This window comes from Anolis sagrei, chromosome X (genome assembly GCF_037176765.1).
Source record: "Anolis sagrei isolate rAnoSag1 chromosome X, rAnoSag1.mat, whole genome shotgun sequence".
Lineage (NCBI taxonomy): Eukaryota > Metazoa > Chordata > Lepidosauria > Squamata > Dactyloidae > Anolis > Anolis sagrei.
In genome coordinates, this window is record NC_090034.1 from 21797693 (window position 1) to 21811711 (window position 14019).

General features: G+C 43.0%; 1 protein-coding gene across 2 annotated transcripts in view; it reads left to right on the forward strand.

Moving 5' to 3' along the window:
* Nucleotides 1-319: 319 nt before the first annotated feature.
* PRKCB (protein kinase C beta) overlaps nucleotides 320-14019 on the forward strand; it is a 107527-nt gene continuing 93827 nt past the window's right edge. For both annotated transcript variants that reach the window (XM_060786462.2, XM_060786461.2), the window contains exons 1-2: nucleotides 320-763; nucleotides 6100-6131. In XM_060786462.2, the coding sequence (XP_060642445.1) occupies nucleotides 513-763; nucleotides 6100-6131 (283 nt within the window). In that variant the 5' untranslated portion in view covers nucleotides 320-512. The remainder of the gene's footprint in view (nucleotides 764-6099; nucleotides 6132-14019) is intronic.

Sequence of the window (14019 nt, forward strand, 5' to 3'; positions counted from 1 at the left end):
TACAGATTTTTTTTTTTCGTGTCAGGAGTGACTTGAGAAACTGCAAGTCGCTTCTGGTGTGAGAGAATTGGCCGTCTGCAAGGACGCACCTAACGGATAACCTATTTCATCCAAACGCGGGATGAATGCGGGATTATCCCGCTGCAAAAGAGAGAGAGAGAGAGAGAGAGAGAGAGAAAGCCCTGCAGTGGTGCGGCTGAAAAGAGAAGAGGGGTGGGCGGGGCTTGCTGCTTAAGGGGCGCGGCTTGCTTGGCCGGCGGCGGGCTAGAAGGGGGCGTGGCTACGCGGGGAGATGCAGATGAGGGGGCGGGGCCAGGGAGGCGTTCCAGCTGCGGCCAGCGCAGAAGCAGCAAGAGCTGCAGCAGAAGAGGGAGAAGCAGCAGCAGCAGCGGCGGAGAGCATCCTCTCTTCTTCTTCTTCCTCTTCTTCCTCTTCTTCCTCCTCCTCCTCCTCCTCCATCCTCCTCCTCACTCCTTCGGGGGTCTCTCCTTGGAGAAGGGGGGGCGCAGAGCATGGCCGATCCCGAGGCTGACCCGGAGCTGCCCCTTCCTCCCCCTCCTCCCCCGGCTGCTTCCTCCTCGTCCTTCTCCTCTTCCTCCTCCTCCTCTTCCTCCTCGGTCCCCGAGGGTGAGGAAGGCCCGGTCCGCTTCGCCCGCAAAGGAGCCCTCCGCCAGAAGAACGTCCACGAGATCAAGAACCACAAGTTCACCGCCCGCTTCTTCAAGCAGCCCACCTTCTGCAGCCACTGCACCGACTTCATCTGGTGAGCCATTCGCCCCCCTCCCCTCCCCTCCCCTTGAACCCTCCCTCCCTCCTTCCCCCAGGTAAGCTCACCTTGAAGAGCCTCCCTTGTAGTGAATGAAGAATGCAGGTCCTGTCCCTCTCTTGGCAAGCTTGATCCATCCATGGAGACTCTCTCTCACCCTCCCCAGTCTTCCCCAACCCACCCTGCGACATTGGGCCCATCCACACAGCCATATAACCCAGAATCCACAATATCTGCTTTGTACCGGGTTATCTGAGTCCACACTGCCATATAACCGAGAATATCAAGGCAGACAATCCACAATATCTGTTTTGAACCGGGTTATTTGAATCCACACTGCCATATAATCCAGAATATCAAGGCAGATAATCCATAGTGTCTCCTTTGAACCGGGTTATCTGAGTCCACACTGACACTGCCATATAATCCAGTTCAAAGTGGATTTTATACACCTGTGTGGAAGGGACCATTGAGGCCCCCATCTGCACTGCCATATAATCCGGATTATTATTTCTATCAGCTTTGGACAAGACTATGAGTCTGCGATGCCATATAATCCAGATTATTATTGTCTGCTTTGGACAAGATTATAAAAGTCTACATTGCCATATAATCCTGGTTATTATTGTCTACTTTGGACCGGATTATATGAGTCTACACTGCCATATAATCCGGGTTACCATTGTCTGCTTTGGACCAGATTATTTGAATCTACACTGTCATATAATCCTAATTATTATTATCTGCTTTGGACCGGATTATATTAGTCTACACTGCCATATAATCTTGCTTATTCTTATTTGCTTTGGATTTAATTATATGGGTCTACACTGTCATCGAATCCTGCTTATTCTTACCTGCTTTGAATGTAATTATATGAGTCTACAATGCCATATAATCCAGATTATTATTATCTGCTTTGAATTGGATTATATGAGTCTACACTGCTGTATAACCCTGATTATTCTTATCTTCTTTGAATTGGACTATATGTGTCTACACTGCCATATAATCCAGATTATTATTATCTGCTTTGAATTGGATTATATGAGTCTACACTGCTGTATAACCCTGATTATTCTTAACTTCTTTGAATTGGACTATATGTGTCTACACTGCCATATAATCCAGATTATTATCTGATTTGGATAGAATTACATGAGTCTACACTGCCATATAATCCATTTCAAAGCAGATACTCTGATTTTATTTTATTTAGAAGGGGCCCTACACTGTAGACTCATATAATCCAGTTCCAAGCAGATAATAATGTGGATGGTCTGTTTTGGTGATTGGATTATATGGCAGTATAGGTCCAGCCAAAGTCTACACTGCCATATAATCCAGTTCAAAGAAGATAGTCTGGATTTGTCATGGCAGAATAGATGGTGGGAAGTCATATAGTCCCAGGCCCCTTTTACACTGCCATACAGCATCCACATTATCTGCTTTGAACTGGATTGGCTGGCAGTATAGACTCATATAATCTAGTTCAAAGCAGATAATGTGGATTATCTGTTTTCATAATCTGGATTTTATATGGCAGTGTACAAGGGGCCCCAGATGACCTGGATTAGATGGTATTGTAGATGTCTATTGCCTATCTCTATCTGTCCTCCAGCCCCAAAGGACCTAAAACTGATCCTTCTCCTTAGGCATTCAGCCCCTGCTCCCAAAAGGTCTGGCCACTCTTGAAAGGGTCTTATGGTCCTCTTCTTGGCCTCTTTCCTGGGAGGAATCGGAACTAGGCCAGATTTGGCCTGCTTGGACAGATATGGCCCTCTGGGATCTGATTTAGCTCCATTTCTAACATGTCCTCTGGTTTGTTAGCTTCCTGTACGGCACACAGTCTGTACTGATGCCTACTTGGGTCCATTTGGAGAGGTCCATCCCTTTGAACGGTCGTGGCCCCCAAGAGTGGGATGCAGTCCATTATTATGATTACAATAATAAATATTCTGGTTGTGACCCACTTGCCCAAACGTGGCTACCCATACCTTTCATTGGATACAACCCCATTCATATTAATATTAATATTAATAATAATAATATTTATTATTATTAATAATAATATTTATTATTATTATTAATAATAATAGTAATAATATTTTTATTATTATATTTAACTTTATTCCTGTCCTGCCTTTCACCCTTTAGGAATTTAGGTCCCTTCTGTACTGCCAAATAATCCAGATTATCAAAGCAAATATTCCACATTATCTGCTTTGAACAGAATGATATGAGTCTACACTTCCACATAGTCCAGTTCAAAGCAGATATTCTATATTGCAGTGTAGAAGTGGCCTCATTAGCTGGTCTGGCACTTCTATGGAACGCTTGGTCAGGTTCCTGAGTGGGACCCACTTCATTAAATTGGCCCCATTTGCCTAGATGTGGCCCCCAGTTCTAGATGTGATCCAGTTTGATACATGTGTCCCACAGAACCCAATTTGGCCCAGTTATGCTCTGTGACTCCTGGGTTGAATGCAGCACATCATGTATCTCTTGGATAGATCTGTATTGGATGCAACCTGTTTTGATGGATGTGGCCTCCCCTTTTGAAAACCTTCCCCTTTTGCAATGCCATTTGGCTGAATTTGATTCCAGGGCCTCCCTTTGTTAGATGTGTCCCTATGGCTCCCCCATCATTAAAAAGGGTCCCATTTGTCTAGGACCGAAACCCCTGTATTGAAAGCAACCTATTTTCTAGACGTGCCCTATTTGTCTTGATCTGACATCCCTTTCATTGGCAGCAGTTTGTTTTGCTCAATGTGACCCACTTTGGAAAAACATGGCTTCGTTGGGTTTGACTCCATTTGGCTCCAAGGACCTTTTGGGGCCCAGAGTGACCCCTTTTGCTAAATTTGGCCCACTCTATTAGATGTGTCCCTGTATCCTGGATAGGTCCCACTTCACTCAATGGGTGCTTAAATATGGTCCTCTGCATAACAACAACAACAGCAATATCTTTATTTATATCCCACTCCATCTCCCTTGAGCAGGCATGGGCAAACTTGGGCCCTCCAGGTGTTTTGGACTCCAACTCCCACAATTCCTAACAGCCTACCGGCTGTTAGGAATTGTGGGAGTTGGAGTCCAAAACACCTGGAGGGCCCAAGTTTGCCCATGCCTGCCCTAGAAGGACTCGGGGTGGCTTAACATCAGGAATGCATTGGATGTAACTTGATGATAATAATAAATAATGATAAATAATAATAATAATAATAATAATAATAAATGATAATAAATAAATAAAGTAAAAAATAATAATTTATTCTCCACCTAGAAGCAGTGTGCAACATGATGGAAGCAGAGAGATAAAACACTTTTGTTATGTTGGTTATATGTATTAAAATATAACATATTTATTTTATATAAAACATATATGCATACATATAAACAATACACACGGGTCAACATGCTGTCCACAAGTGTCCCTTCAACTTCAGGTGCTTCCGAATATGAGCCCCACCCCTTCTTGCCAACCCCCTCATGTTTTGCAAAATGCTAAAAGGATTCAGGATCCGGGGGTGGGAGGGATGCTTTTAAGGAATGCAAAAATCTGCTCCAAAAGTACAGCCGTTCTTTGCTCTGCGCACTACATCTGCGCGGATTTAGAAAGACAAGGGAGTCTTCTGTTAGTTCCCAACACCCCCCCCCCCCCTTAATGTTCCCTATCAAGTCATTGTGTGGTAATACATTAAGATGAGAACCAAGAAATAACCTGTGAGATAGGTAGGAAGAGCCCCCCCCCCCCTTGTCTTCAAATGGCAACATCACTCCGCATTAGGGTCCCACTTGTTTGTCTTTTTGGAAGCAAAGGTGAACCCGGAGAGGATCGCCAGGCAGCTAATGTCTTCATTCCCATCTGTCACCTTCCATTTAATAAATTGTCTCTTAATTAGTTATCCCCCGCCTCTCCCTTAAATTCAAAATCAAAGGAAGTTCCTAGGGTTTGGAGTCCTGGATAGAAGGAAGGGAGGAAGAAGAAGGGAAAGATTAAGACAATGAAGGAGGGATAGAGATAGGGCAGATGTGAAGTATAGATATAGGGGAGAGATGGAAGAAGGGAAAGATTAAGAGAAGGAAGGATAGAAATAGGGAATTAATAGATGGGATAAAGATTAAAGGACACAGAAGAAGAGAAAGATTAAAAAAGAAAGGATAGCGATGTGGAATTGATAGGAAAAGGATGGAGGGAGAAGAGGAGGAGAATGATTAAGAGTAGAAGGAATAGAGAGAGTGAAAGGTTAAGAGAAGGAAGGAAGGCTAAGAGAGAGAGAGAGAGAGAAGAAATGGGAGAGAGGTGAAGGATAGCTATAAGGGAGAGATGAAAAAGGGGAACAATTAAGAGAAGGAATGATAGAGATATGAAATTGATTGATGGAACAGAGATGAAGCATTGAGGAAGAAGGTAAAGATTAAGAGAAGGAAGGAAGAATAGTGATAAGGCATTGATGGGAAAGAGAGATACAGGGGAGAGAAGGAAGCAGGGATAGATTAAGAGAAGGAAGGATAGAGAGATAGGAAATTAATTGATGAGACCGAGATTAAGGGATGAAGGGAAAATTCAGAGAAGGAAGAATAGACAGAGGGAAAGGTTAAGAGAAGGAAGGAAGGATAGAGGGAAGAAATGGAAGAGAGGTGCAGGAAGAAAGGAAAGATTAAGAGAAGGAAGGATATAGATAGCGAATAATTGATAGGACAGAAATGTAGGGTTGAAGAAGAAATTATCATCATCATCATATTTAATTACTTATTAATTGCCCTCCATCCGAGATGCTCTAGACGATTTACAAGCTACATTGTAAAAGATAAAAATACATACATACAAAAATTAATAATTTTAATAATTTTTAAATATTTTTTTAATAAAATTAATAGTTAAAGATTGAGAAGAGAAGGAAGGATAGAGATAGGGAATTAATTGATGGGACAGAGATGAGGGATGAAGGAAGAATGTTGCCTCTTCCCTATTTCCTTCTCAGTTTCTTCGAGGTGTATGGGTTTTGGGCACCAATTGCTATCATATCCCCCAGGATCAGACCACACCAGATTTCCAAATCCACAGATTGGAGGCCTTTTGTAGAGCCAATGGCTCTTAATTCTCACTCGGCAATTCCAGCCCCAAATATCTATTTTCCTCCTCCCTTTGTCTTCTTCTTTTGGGGGACTTGCAGGCTTCATCTCATGGCAGTTGGGGAGCAACCTATTCTGGGAAGATAAGGAAGCCGCTCTTTGCATTTCCTTGAGTCCACTGGCTGTTAATGTTGCAGAGATGTGTGTTGTTTGTGTCTCCCCTAAATATGTGTCTCCTTCTCCTTTTTTTCCAGGGGCTTCGGGAAGCAAGGTTTCCAGTGTCAAGGTGAGTGATGCATCCCTTGTGTTCATGTCTATAGAATTACTGGATGTGGTTGCAGGGAAATGTCCCATTGGGAGCCAAAGTGCCCATTAATTCTTCCCAGCACTTTTTGGGAAAGATCTCCATATTGCTTTCTTTTTAAAACAAACACAGACCCGGGTTGCATCTACATTGTAGAATTAATACAGTTCGATCCCATTTCTACTGCCACAGCTCAGTGCTGTTAATGATGGGAGCTGTAGTTTGGCACTCTTGGGCAGAAAACACTAAAAACTATGCAAAATCACAACTCCCAGGATTATATTGTAAAGAAGGCATCAAAACCCAAAATCTGGACCCCTTTTGTGAAATTTTCCTTAATTCTTCCAAAGAGAAAAGCTTATAATAATTATTATGTTGTCAAATGCTTTCATGGCTGGAATCACTGGGTTGCTGTGAGTGTTCCGGGCTGTTTTGCCATGTTCCAGAAGCATTCCCTCCTGACATTTCACCCACATCTATGGCAGGCATCCTCAGAGGTTATGAGGACCTCACAACCACTAAGGATGCCTGCCATAGATGTGGGAGAAATGTCAGGAGAGAATGCTTCTAGAAGATAGCCATAAAGCCTGGAAAATGCACAACAACCCATTATTATTATTATTATTATTATTATTATTATTTATTATACCCTACTTTATCTCTCCTGCAGGAAAACCATGCACAGTGTTTGCTTACTATTTAATTCCCTAGGGTCTTTTCTTTTCTTTAGAAATTCATTGAATTCTAATTATGCTCTAGTCTTATTTTTATACATAACCTGTTCATTTCCTGCATTCATATTCCCGCTTTGCTTTTTTGCTTGGCAAAAAACTATTTCTAAAGGCAGAGGTTCTCAATTTAGCTGCAGTGCTAGAAGTTAAGGGACCAATTGTAAATTTTAGTGTAGAACGTCTCCCTCCAATCCCCATTCAAATTGCATCCTTTCCTACAAAGAGGAAAGGACTTGAAAGAACCCTGCAAGCGTACGTTCATTGGAATTGTCCATTATAGGATCTCCTTTATTCCTCTCCAAACTCCTTTAGAAGGCAAAGAGCCACTTTAGGGGTGCAAATCTGCTTTTGCGGCCTTTTGTTGCCCTTTCCATGGGAAAGAAAGGATAAAGTGTTCAAATGGGTTTTGGGGCCCATATTAGCGCCAAAGTAATGCATGCAATTCAGTCTCCTTTGTTTTAATGCCTTATTTTATTTATATGCGGCTTTTGTTCCAGAACAGAACCCAACGCGGCTTCCAAAAAGCAATCAGTTAAAAACATATAATACACAAAACAATTATATTCATAATGCATACATTTTTATAGTTACTTTGGGACTCAATTAAGTGAGAAATGTAGGCTGCTAATAATAATAATAATGCAAAAGGTTATACATAATGTATGCCCAATAAAAAAACAGCCCTTTGAAAGCTGACGTAAATAAAAATGGCTTCTCACCTGCCTTCCGCAACTTACCTACAAATGGAAACGGAAGCTAACTCCCTGGATCTACATTTTTACCAATCAGTTGTGATTCTGCAACATTTTTTCCCTCTTCAAGGGATTTCTCTTCTTTGCCATTCAAAATGTTTCCCATTTTCTTGGGGGCCGAGATCATAAAAACATAGCTAAGGTCTACTGATGTGGGTGAAATGTGTCCCCAGCCATGCACTGACTTCCGGTTTTCTATTTAAAGTAACAAAAAAATCCCCCAAATATTGTCAATGCAATCTGATTGTATGTAGCAACAGGGCTTGCACTCATGAATCTTCTGAATGGGAGAAAGGAAGGCTAGAGTTACATCCACACTGTAGGATGAATCCACTTTCTGCATCTCTTCAATTGCCATGCTGCTGTGCTTTGGGATTCTGGGAGTTTTTAGTTTACCAAGGGGTGCACTGTAGAATGAATGCAGTTTGTCCCTTCTTTATTTGCTGAATACAGTGGAACCCTAGGAGCTGCGGTTTTGCAAGGTCTTGAGCCGTCTCTGGTGCTGCCCCAAATGACAAATCCCATGATTTCATTGCATTGAGCCAGAGCATTTAAAGTGGCATCAAACTGCATTCATTGTGTAACATAGATGCACTCTTTAACTGCAATGGCTCAGTGCTGTGGGAGTTATAGCTTGGCAGTGTACTTTTTAGCAGAGAAGGCTCAAGACCAAGGCTATGGACCTTGTGGAACTACAACTCCCAGAATTCCATAGCACTGAGCCATAGCAATCAAAGCAGTGCCATACAGCATTCATTCTGCAGTGGAGATGCACCGAGAGAAGACTATGGGCCTTGTGAAACTATAACTCCCAGGGTCTCTCATACCACTGAACCATGGCAGTTCAAAAGGTGCCAAAGTGCAATAATTCTGCAGTGTAAATGCACCCCTTGTATTATTATTAGGAAATATTTACCATGCTCTTCAGCCTTATAACACTACAACTCCCAAGATCCCATAGCATTGAGCCATGACAGGTGTCTTCAATCAAGTGGCATCAAACTGCATTAATTTTGCTATTTCAACGCACCCTTTGATGTGTGCAAATCCCTGGATCCCGTGGCAACTAAAGTGGTGCCAAAGTTCTCTAATTCTGCAGTATGGATGGTCCTTGAAAATGAATTGCAAGGTTCTCCCCATTTGGCTTGCAGGGTTTTTGGAAGGTGCGCATTGAATAATGGGTGTCATGGTGAGCAATCAGCCTCATGGGCCTGAGTCCTTTAAAGTGGTACCAATCTGCATTCATTTTGCTGTGTAGATGCACCCTATAGTGCTCGAGACACTGCAAATCCTAAGATTCTATGGCAGCTAAAGTGCCAAAGTGACACATAATTCTGAATGTGGCCCTCTGTGCGTGGGTCCGAGCCCCCTGCCCTTTCCGTTGTCCCTTTCCTTCCTTCCTTTGCTCCTATGTGTTGCCTCTCAGCTGCCAGGAAGTGGGGGCGGATGGAGGGGAAGTGTGCATTAACGCGATGGTGCCATGCGCCGTGTTTCCTTTTTTGCCCATCATGCCGAGGGAGAGAGAGCCCTGGTTTTGCATGTCTTCTTACGCATCACTCTTTTTCTCACCATTCCCTTTGGACGGTGAATTGCATCCTAAGAGGGAAACAGAGAGTGTTATGGTTTCTTTTTTTCTTAATGGCAAACGTTTGACTGTTTTGTGGCTGCAAAAAATTAAAGAAGAAGCACAAAACCGGAAGCGCGAGGTGCATGGGGTTAAGATCATGCAAAGCAGGCCAATCCCTGCTGCAAAGAAGGCTCTAAAGGAGCCTAAATTAACCTTATCGTAGAAGCATAGAAGGGGCCAATAGGGTTCTCTTTTAAGAGGAGAAAGTGCCATATAAATAAACATCCTTATCATCGGTCCAATACTATGCTATGTGGAAACCTACGAATAAAGCTCTCCAGAAAGAGGCTCTAGTTAAACAGTGGTTCTCAACGTATGGGTCCACAGATAGGCTCCAACTCCCAGAAATCCAAACAGCTGGTAAAATGGCTGGGATTTCTGGGAGTTGTAAGCCAAACACCTGGGGACCCACACGTTGAGAACCACTGAGTTAGAGAATACATTGCTTTCTGGGGGTGTCTTGCATTGAACTCAGAAGTAGAACTGCATTTTGTGGTGTGTCTACACTGTACAATTAATGCACTTTGAGAATTCTGAGCAATCATGGGAGTTGCAGTAGCCAAAGAGTGTGAGCATCTCCCCAAATACAGGTGCCATGATCTCATTGCATTGCGTCATAGCCACTTGGAGTCCTAAAGTGAGGTATAAACATTAACAACAATTATTTTTGTTGTTGTTGATGTTGTTGTTATTATTACTATTTTACTGACACAAAACCACAGTATGTCACAGCAAACGAGATCTCTATGCTGGATTTCGTATCACAAAATCACACGTTGAACACTTCCCAAGCGTCTAGGACTGTGTGATGTATTTTTGAATGATGCGCGCAGATCCAAGTAAGGTGGCCTTTTGCAGTTGACAGATCGTGATTTTCTCAATGTTTATTGTTTACAAATGCCTGCTGAGATGGTGATGATAATGATGATGATGATGATTATTATTGTGGTTGTGGTGGTGGTTGTATATTACTACTACTACTACTACTACTACTACTACTATTAGGGGGCAAACCGCATTCATTCTACAAAGTAGAGGCACCCTTGAACTGCGGTGGCTCCGTGCTGCGGAATCATGGGAGTTGTAGTCATCAAGAATATTGGTCCCTCACCAAACTACAACTCCTGGAATTCCATTTCATGGAGCCATGGTAAAGTAGTGCCAAACCACTTTAATTCTGCAGTGTAGATACACTCCAGGACTCCTGGAGATGGACTATTATGTACTGGCATTTTGCATAAAGGCAGAAAGGCAAAGATTGGCCAAATCTGCCATCTTGAAGCACAACCTGTTTCTCCTTTTACAGTGACTGCCCCTTTCCCCTTCCAAAACGCATCTTTGTTGCCATGTGGATGTTGATCGCCATTCTGCGCACATTTCCATGACATCACAGTGGCGCAGAATGGTGATCAACGTTGGTGGATCCCTCCAGATATCTCCGCGAGGCTGTTTTTCTTCCTTTAATGAATATTGCATGCTGAGCACAGAGGAGGCAATTTTTTCCTTTACCTCACATGTCCTGGTCATAAAAACAAACCTGTATTTTTCCGACTCTTGGGTCTGAAGGGATGGAGGGAGGCAAGGACTGTGCGTTCCTGCTTTTGTGCTTCTTGGCTCTTGGGTCCGGCCTTTGAAGCTTTTAGGGTCTCTCTTTGGGGCCATTAGGGTTTGCGGTTGCCTTCCTAGGAGCTGACTTGGAGTCTTCACTTGGGCATTTATTGGTCCCCAGTTTGCAAATTGGAGACAATGCAAAAGTACACGTGATTTGCAAGAAAACAGCACATCACAGTCGGAGTTCTTGGTCCACAGTTTGCTAAATTGAGCCAATGCAAAAGTATATGGGATTTGAAGAAAACAACACATAGCCTTCTGAGTTCAGAGAACATTCTGTCGGTGACAAATAGTTGGCACTTTGGGTACATTGAGGACTGCATAATGCTACTTTAACACAGCTTGGTTCACAAGTCTGTGGCTGTCTTCCTATATGAGTGTTGGCTTAGTTGAGGAGTTTAAGGTCTCGATTTGGGGCCGTTATGGCCTGTGGTTACCTTCCTATACACTTACTTTGATGTTTAACCTGTGCATTTATTTGGTCAGCTGTAAGCAGATTCCTTGGTGCACGGTTTGCAAAATGGAGTCAATGCAAAAGTACCGTATATGGGATTTGCCAGAAAATTGCATATAGTCTTCTGGGTTCAGGGAACATTGTGACCTGCATAATGCTACTTTGCAAAGCCTTAGACCCCAAACTCTTCTTATGGACCTCAGGTTTTCAGTTCCCTTCCTCTATGAGTGAGAATGTGAGGTCACTAAGCTCTGTGGCTCTTTTCTTATATGAGCACGACTTCACTTTGACGTTTCATCTGTGTATTTATTTGACAACCATAAGTGGGCTCCTCAGTCCACAGTTTGCAAAATGGAGCCAACAAAAAGTATATGGGATTTGCAAGATAATTAAACACACACACACACACATATATATCTATGAGTTTTGCAAGAAAGCAGCCTTCAGAGTTGAGGGAATTCTGCTGGTCATGGCCACCCAACTTGGGTTCATTGAGACCTGTGTAATGATGCTTCGCATAGCCATAGACCCTAAACCATTCCTTGGGACCCCGGATCTGTGGTTCCCTAACTTATAGGAGCATGAGCTTACATGAATATGGCCTTCAAGGCTTTTGGGGTCTTGTTTGGTATCATTAAGGCTTGCTGCTCTCTCCCTATGCGCTGACTTTGAGGTTTCACCTGTGCATTTGTGGGTCAGTCAGAAATTTGCATATCATCTTCTGAGTTCAGGGAACATAATTTTGGATACCTTGAGACCTGCATAACAGCACTTTGCAAGGACTCGGATCCGAAAATCTTCTTACAGGTTTGCAGCTTCTTTCTTATATGACATGGGTCTGGTCTATGTGCTTTTAGTTTCTTGTTTTGCGGCCATTATGATCTTGTTTTTAAAGGTTTTACTTGTGTGTTTAGTGGGCTTGTTGATCTCCATTTTGCAAAATGGAGCTGATAAAAAAGTATATGGGGTTTGCAAGAAAGCAGTGTGTGTGTGTGTGTGTGTGTGTGTGTGTGTGTGTGTGTATATATATATATATATGGGATTTGTAAGGAAACAATGTTCTGAGTTTTGGGAACATTCTGTCGCTAACAAGTAACCGCCTTGGGTACATTGAGACCTGCATAATGCAGCTATGCAACAGTTCCTAGGAACTCCAGGTCTGCGATTCCCTTCCTATAGGAGCATGAGCTTACATTGAGCATGCATTTATTACATTTATTGTGTAGCCATAAGTGGCCTCTTTGATTTGCAAAATATCCAATTGAGAACTATATGGATTTTGCAAGGAAAAACCTTCAGCATTCTGAGTTCAGGAAGTGCTTCTTGAAAGCTTTTAAACCAGTGTTTCTCAACCTGGGCGTTGGGAACCTGGGGGGAGGGGGTTACGAGGTTGTGTCAGAGGGGTCACCAAAGACCATCAGAAAACAAAGTATTTTCTGTTGGTCATGGGGGTTCTATGTGGGAAGTTTGGCCGAATTCTATCATTGGTGGGGTTCAGAATGCTCTTTGGTTGTAGGTGAACTATAAATCCCAACAACTACAACTCCCAAATGTCAAGGTCTATTTCCCCCAAACTCCACCAGTGTTCACATTTGGGCATATTGAGTATTCATGCCAGGTTTGATCCAGATCCATCATTGCTTGAATGCAGTGTGCTCTCTGGATGTAGGCGAACTACAATTCCAAAACGTAAGGTCAGTGCCCACCAATCCCTTCCAGGATTTTCTGTTGGTCGTGGGAGTTCTGTGTGCCAAGTTTGGCCCAGTTCTATCATTGTGGAGTTCAGAATGCCCTTTGATTGTAGGTTAACTATAAATCCCTGCAACTAAAACTCCCAAATGAAAAAATCAATCCCCTCCCAACCCCATCAGTATTCAGATTTGAGCGTATTGGGTATTTGTGCCAAATTTGGCCCAATGAATGACAATACATTTTGCATATCAGATATTTACATTACAATTCATAACAGTAGCAAAATTACAGTTATGAAGTAGCAACAAAAATAATGTTATGGTTGGGGGTCACCACAACATGAGGAAATGTATTAAGAGGTCACGGCATTAGGAAGGCTGAGAAACATTGTTTTAAACAGAGGCTGGATGGCCATCTGTCAGGGCTGCTTTGTGCTTTTCCTGCACAGCAGGGGGTTGGACTAGATGGCCCATGTTGTCTTTTCCACCTCTATTATTCTATGATTCTATGAACTGCTCAAGGTGTATTGAGACCAACCAGCCTTCAATGGGCATGATATTACTTTTCAAGACTTTGGGCCCCAAACCATTCCCATGGGCTTCAGGTGAGATGCCAGGTGAGTCCCGGCAGTCTGCTTGCCATGAGGCCAGCTGTTCCATCTGTGTCCAAAGGAGGCTCAGTGGATGATGGACCCTACAGTTGCGGCACCGGAGTCACGGTCGGAACAACGCCTCTTATCACGATGCCATGAATGGCTGTATGACTTCGTGCGCCTGTCAGCGATGCGCGTTAGTCATCTCGAGGGCTGTTTTATTTTAAAAAAGCAGAAAGCTGGGCTATAAATACAAGGAATAAGAATAAACCCAAGAGCTGAGGCATCAGATGGAGTCGGGGGACAAGGAGAGGAGGCTGGTTCAGGTGTGTATGGATGTATGCATGCAATACACGTTACACAACAATGGCATTTGCGGTATGGATCTGCTCTGCATCATGGCCTTTAAAA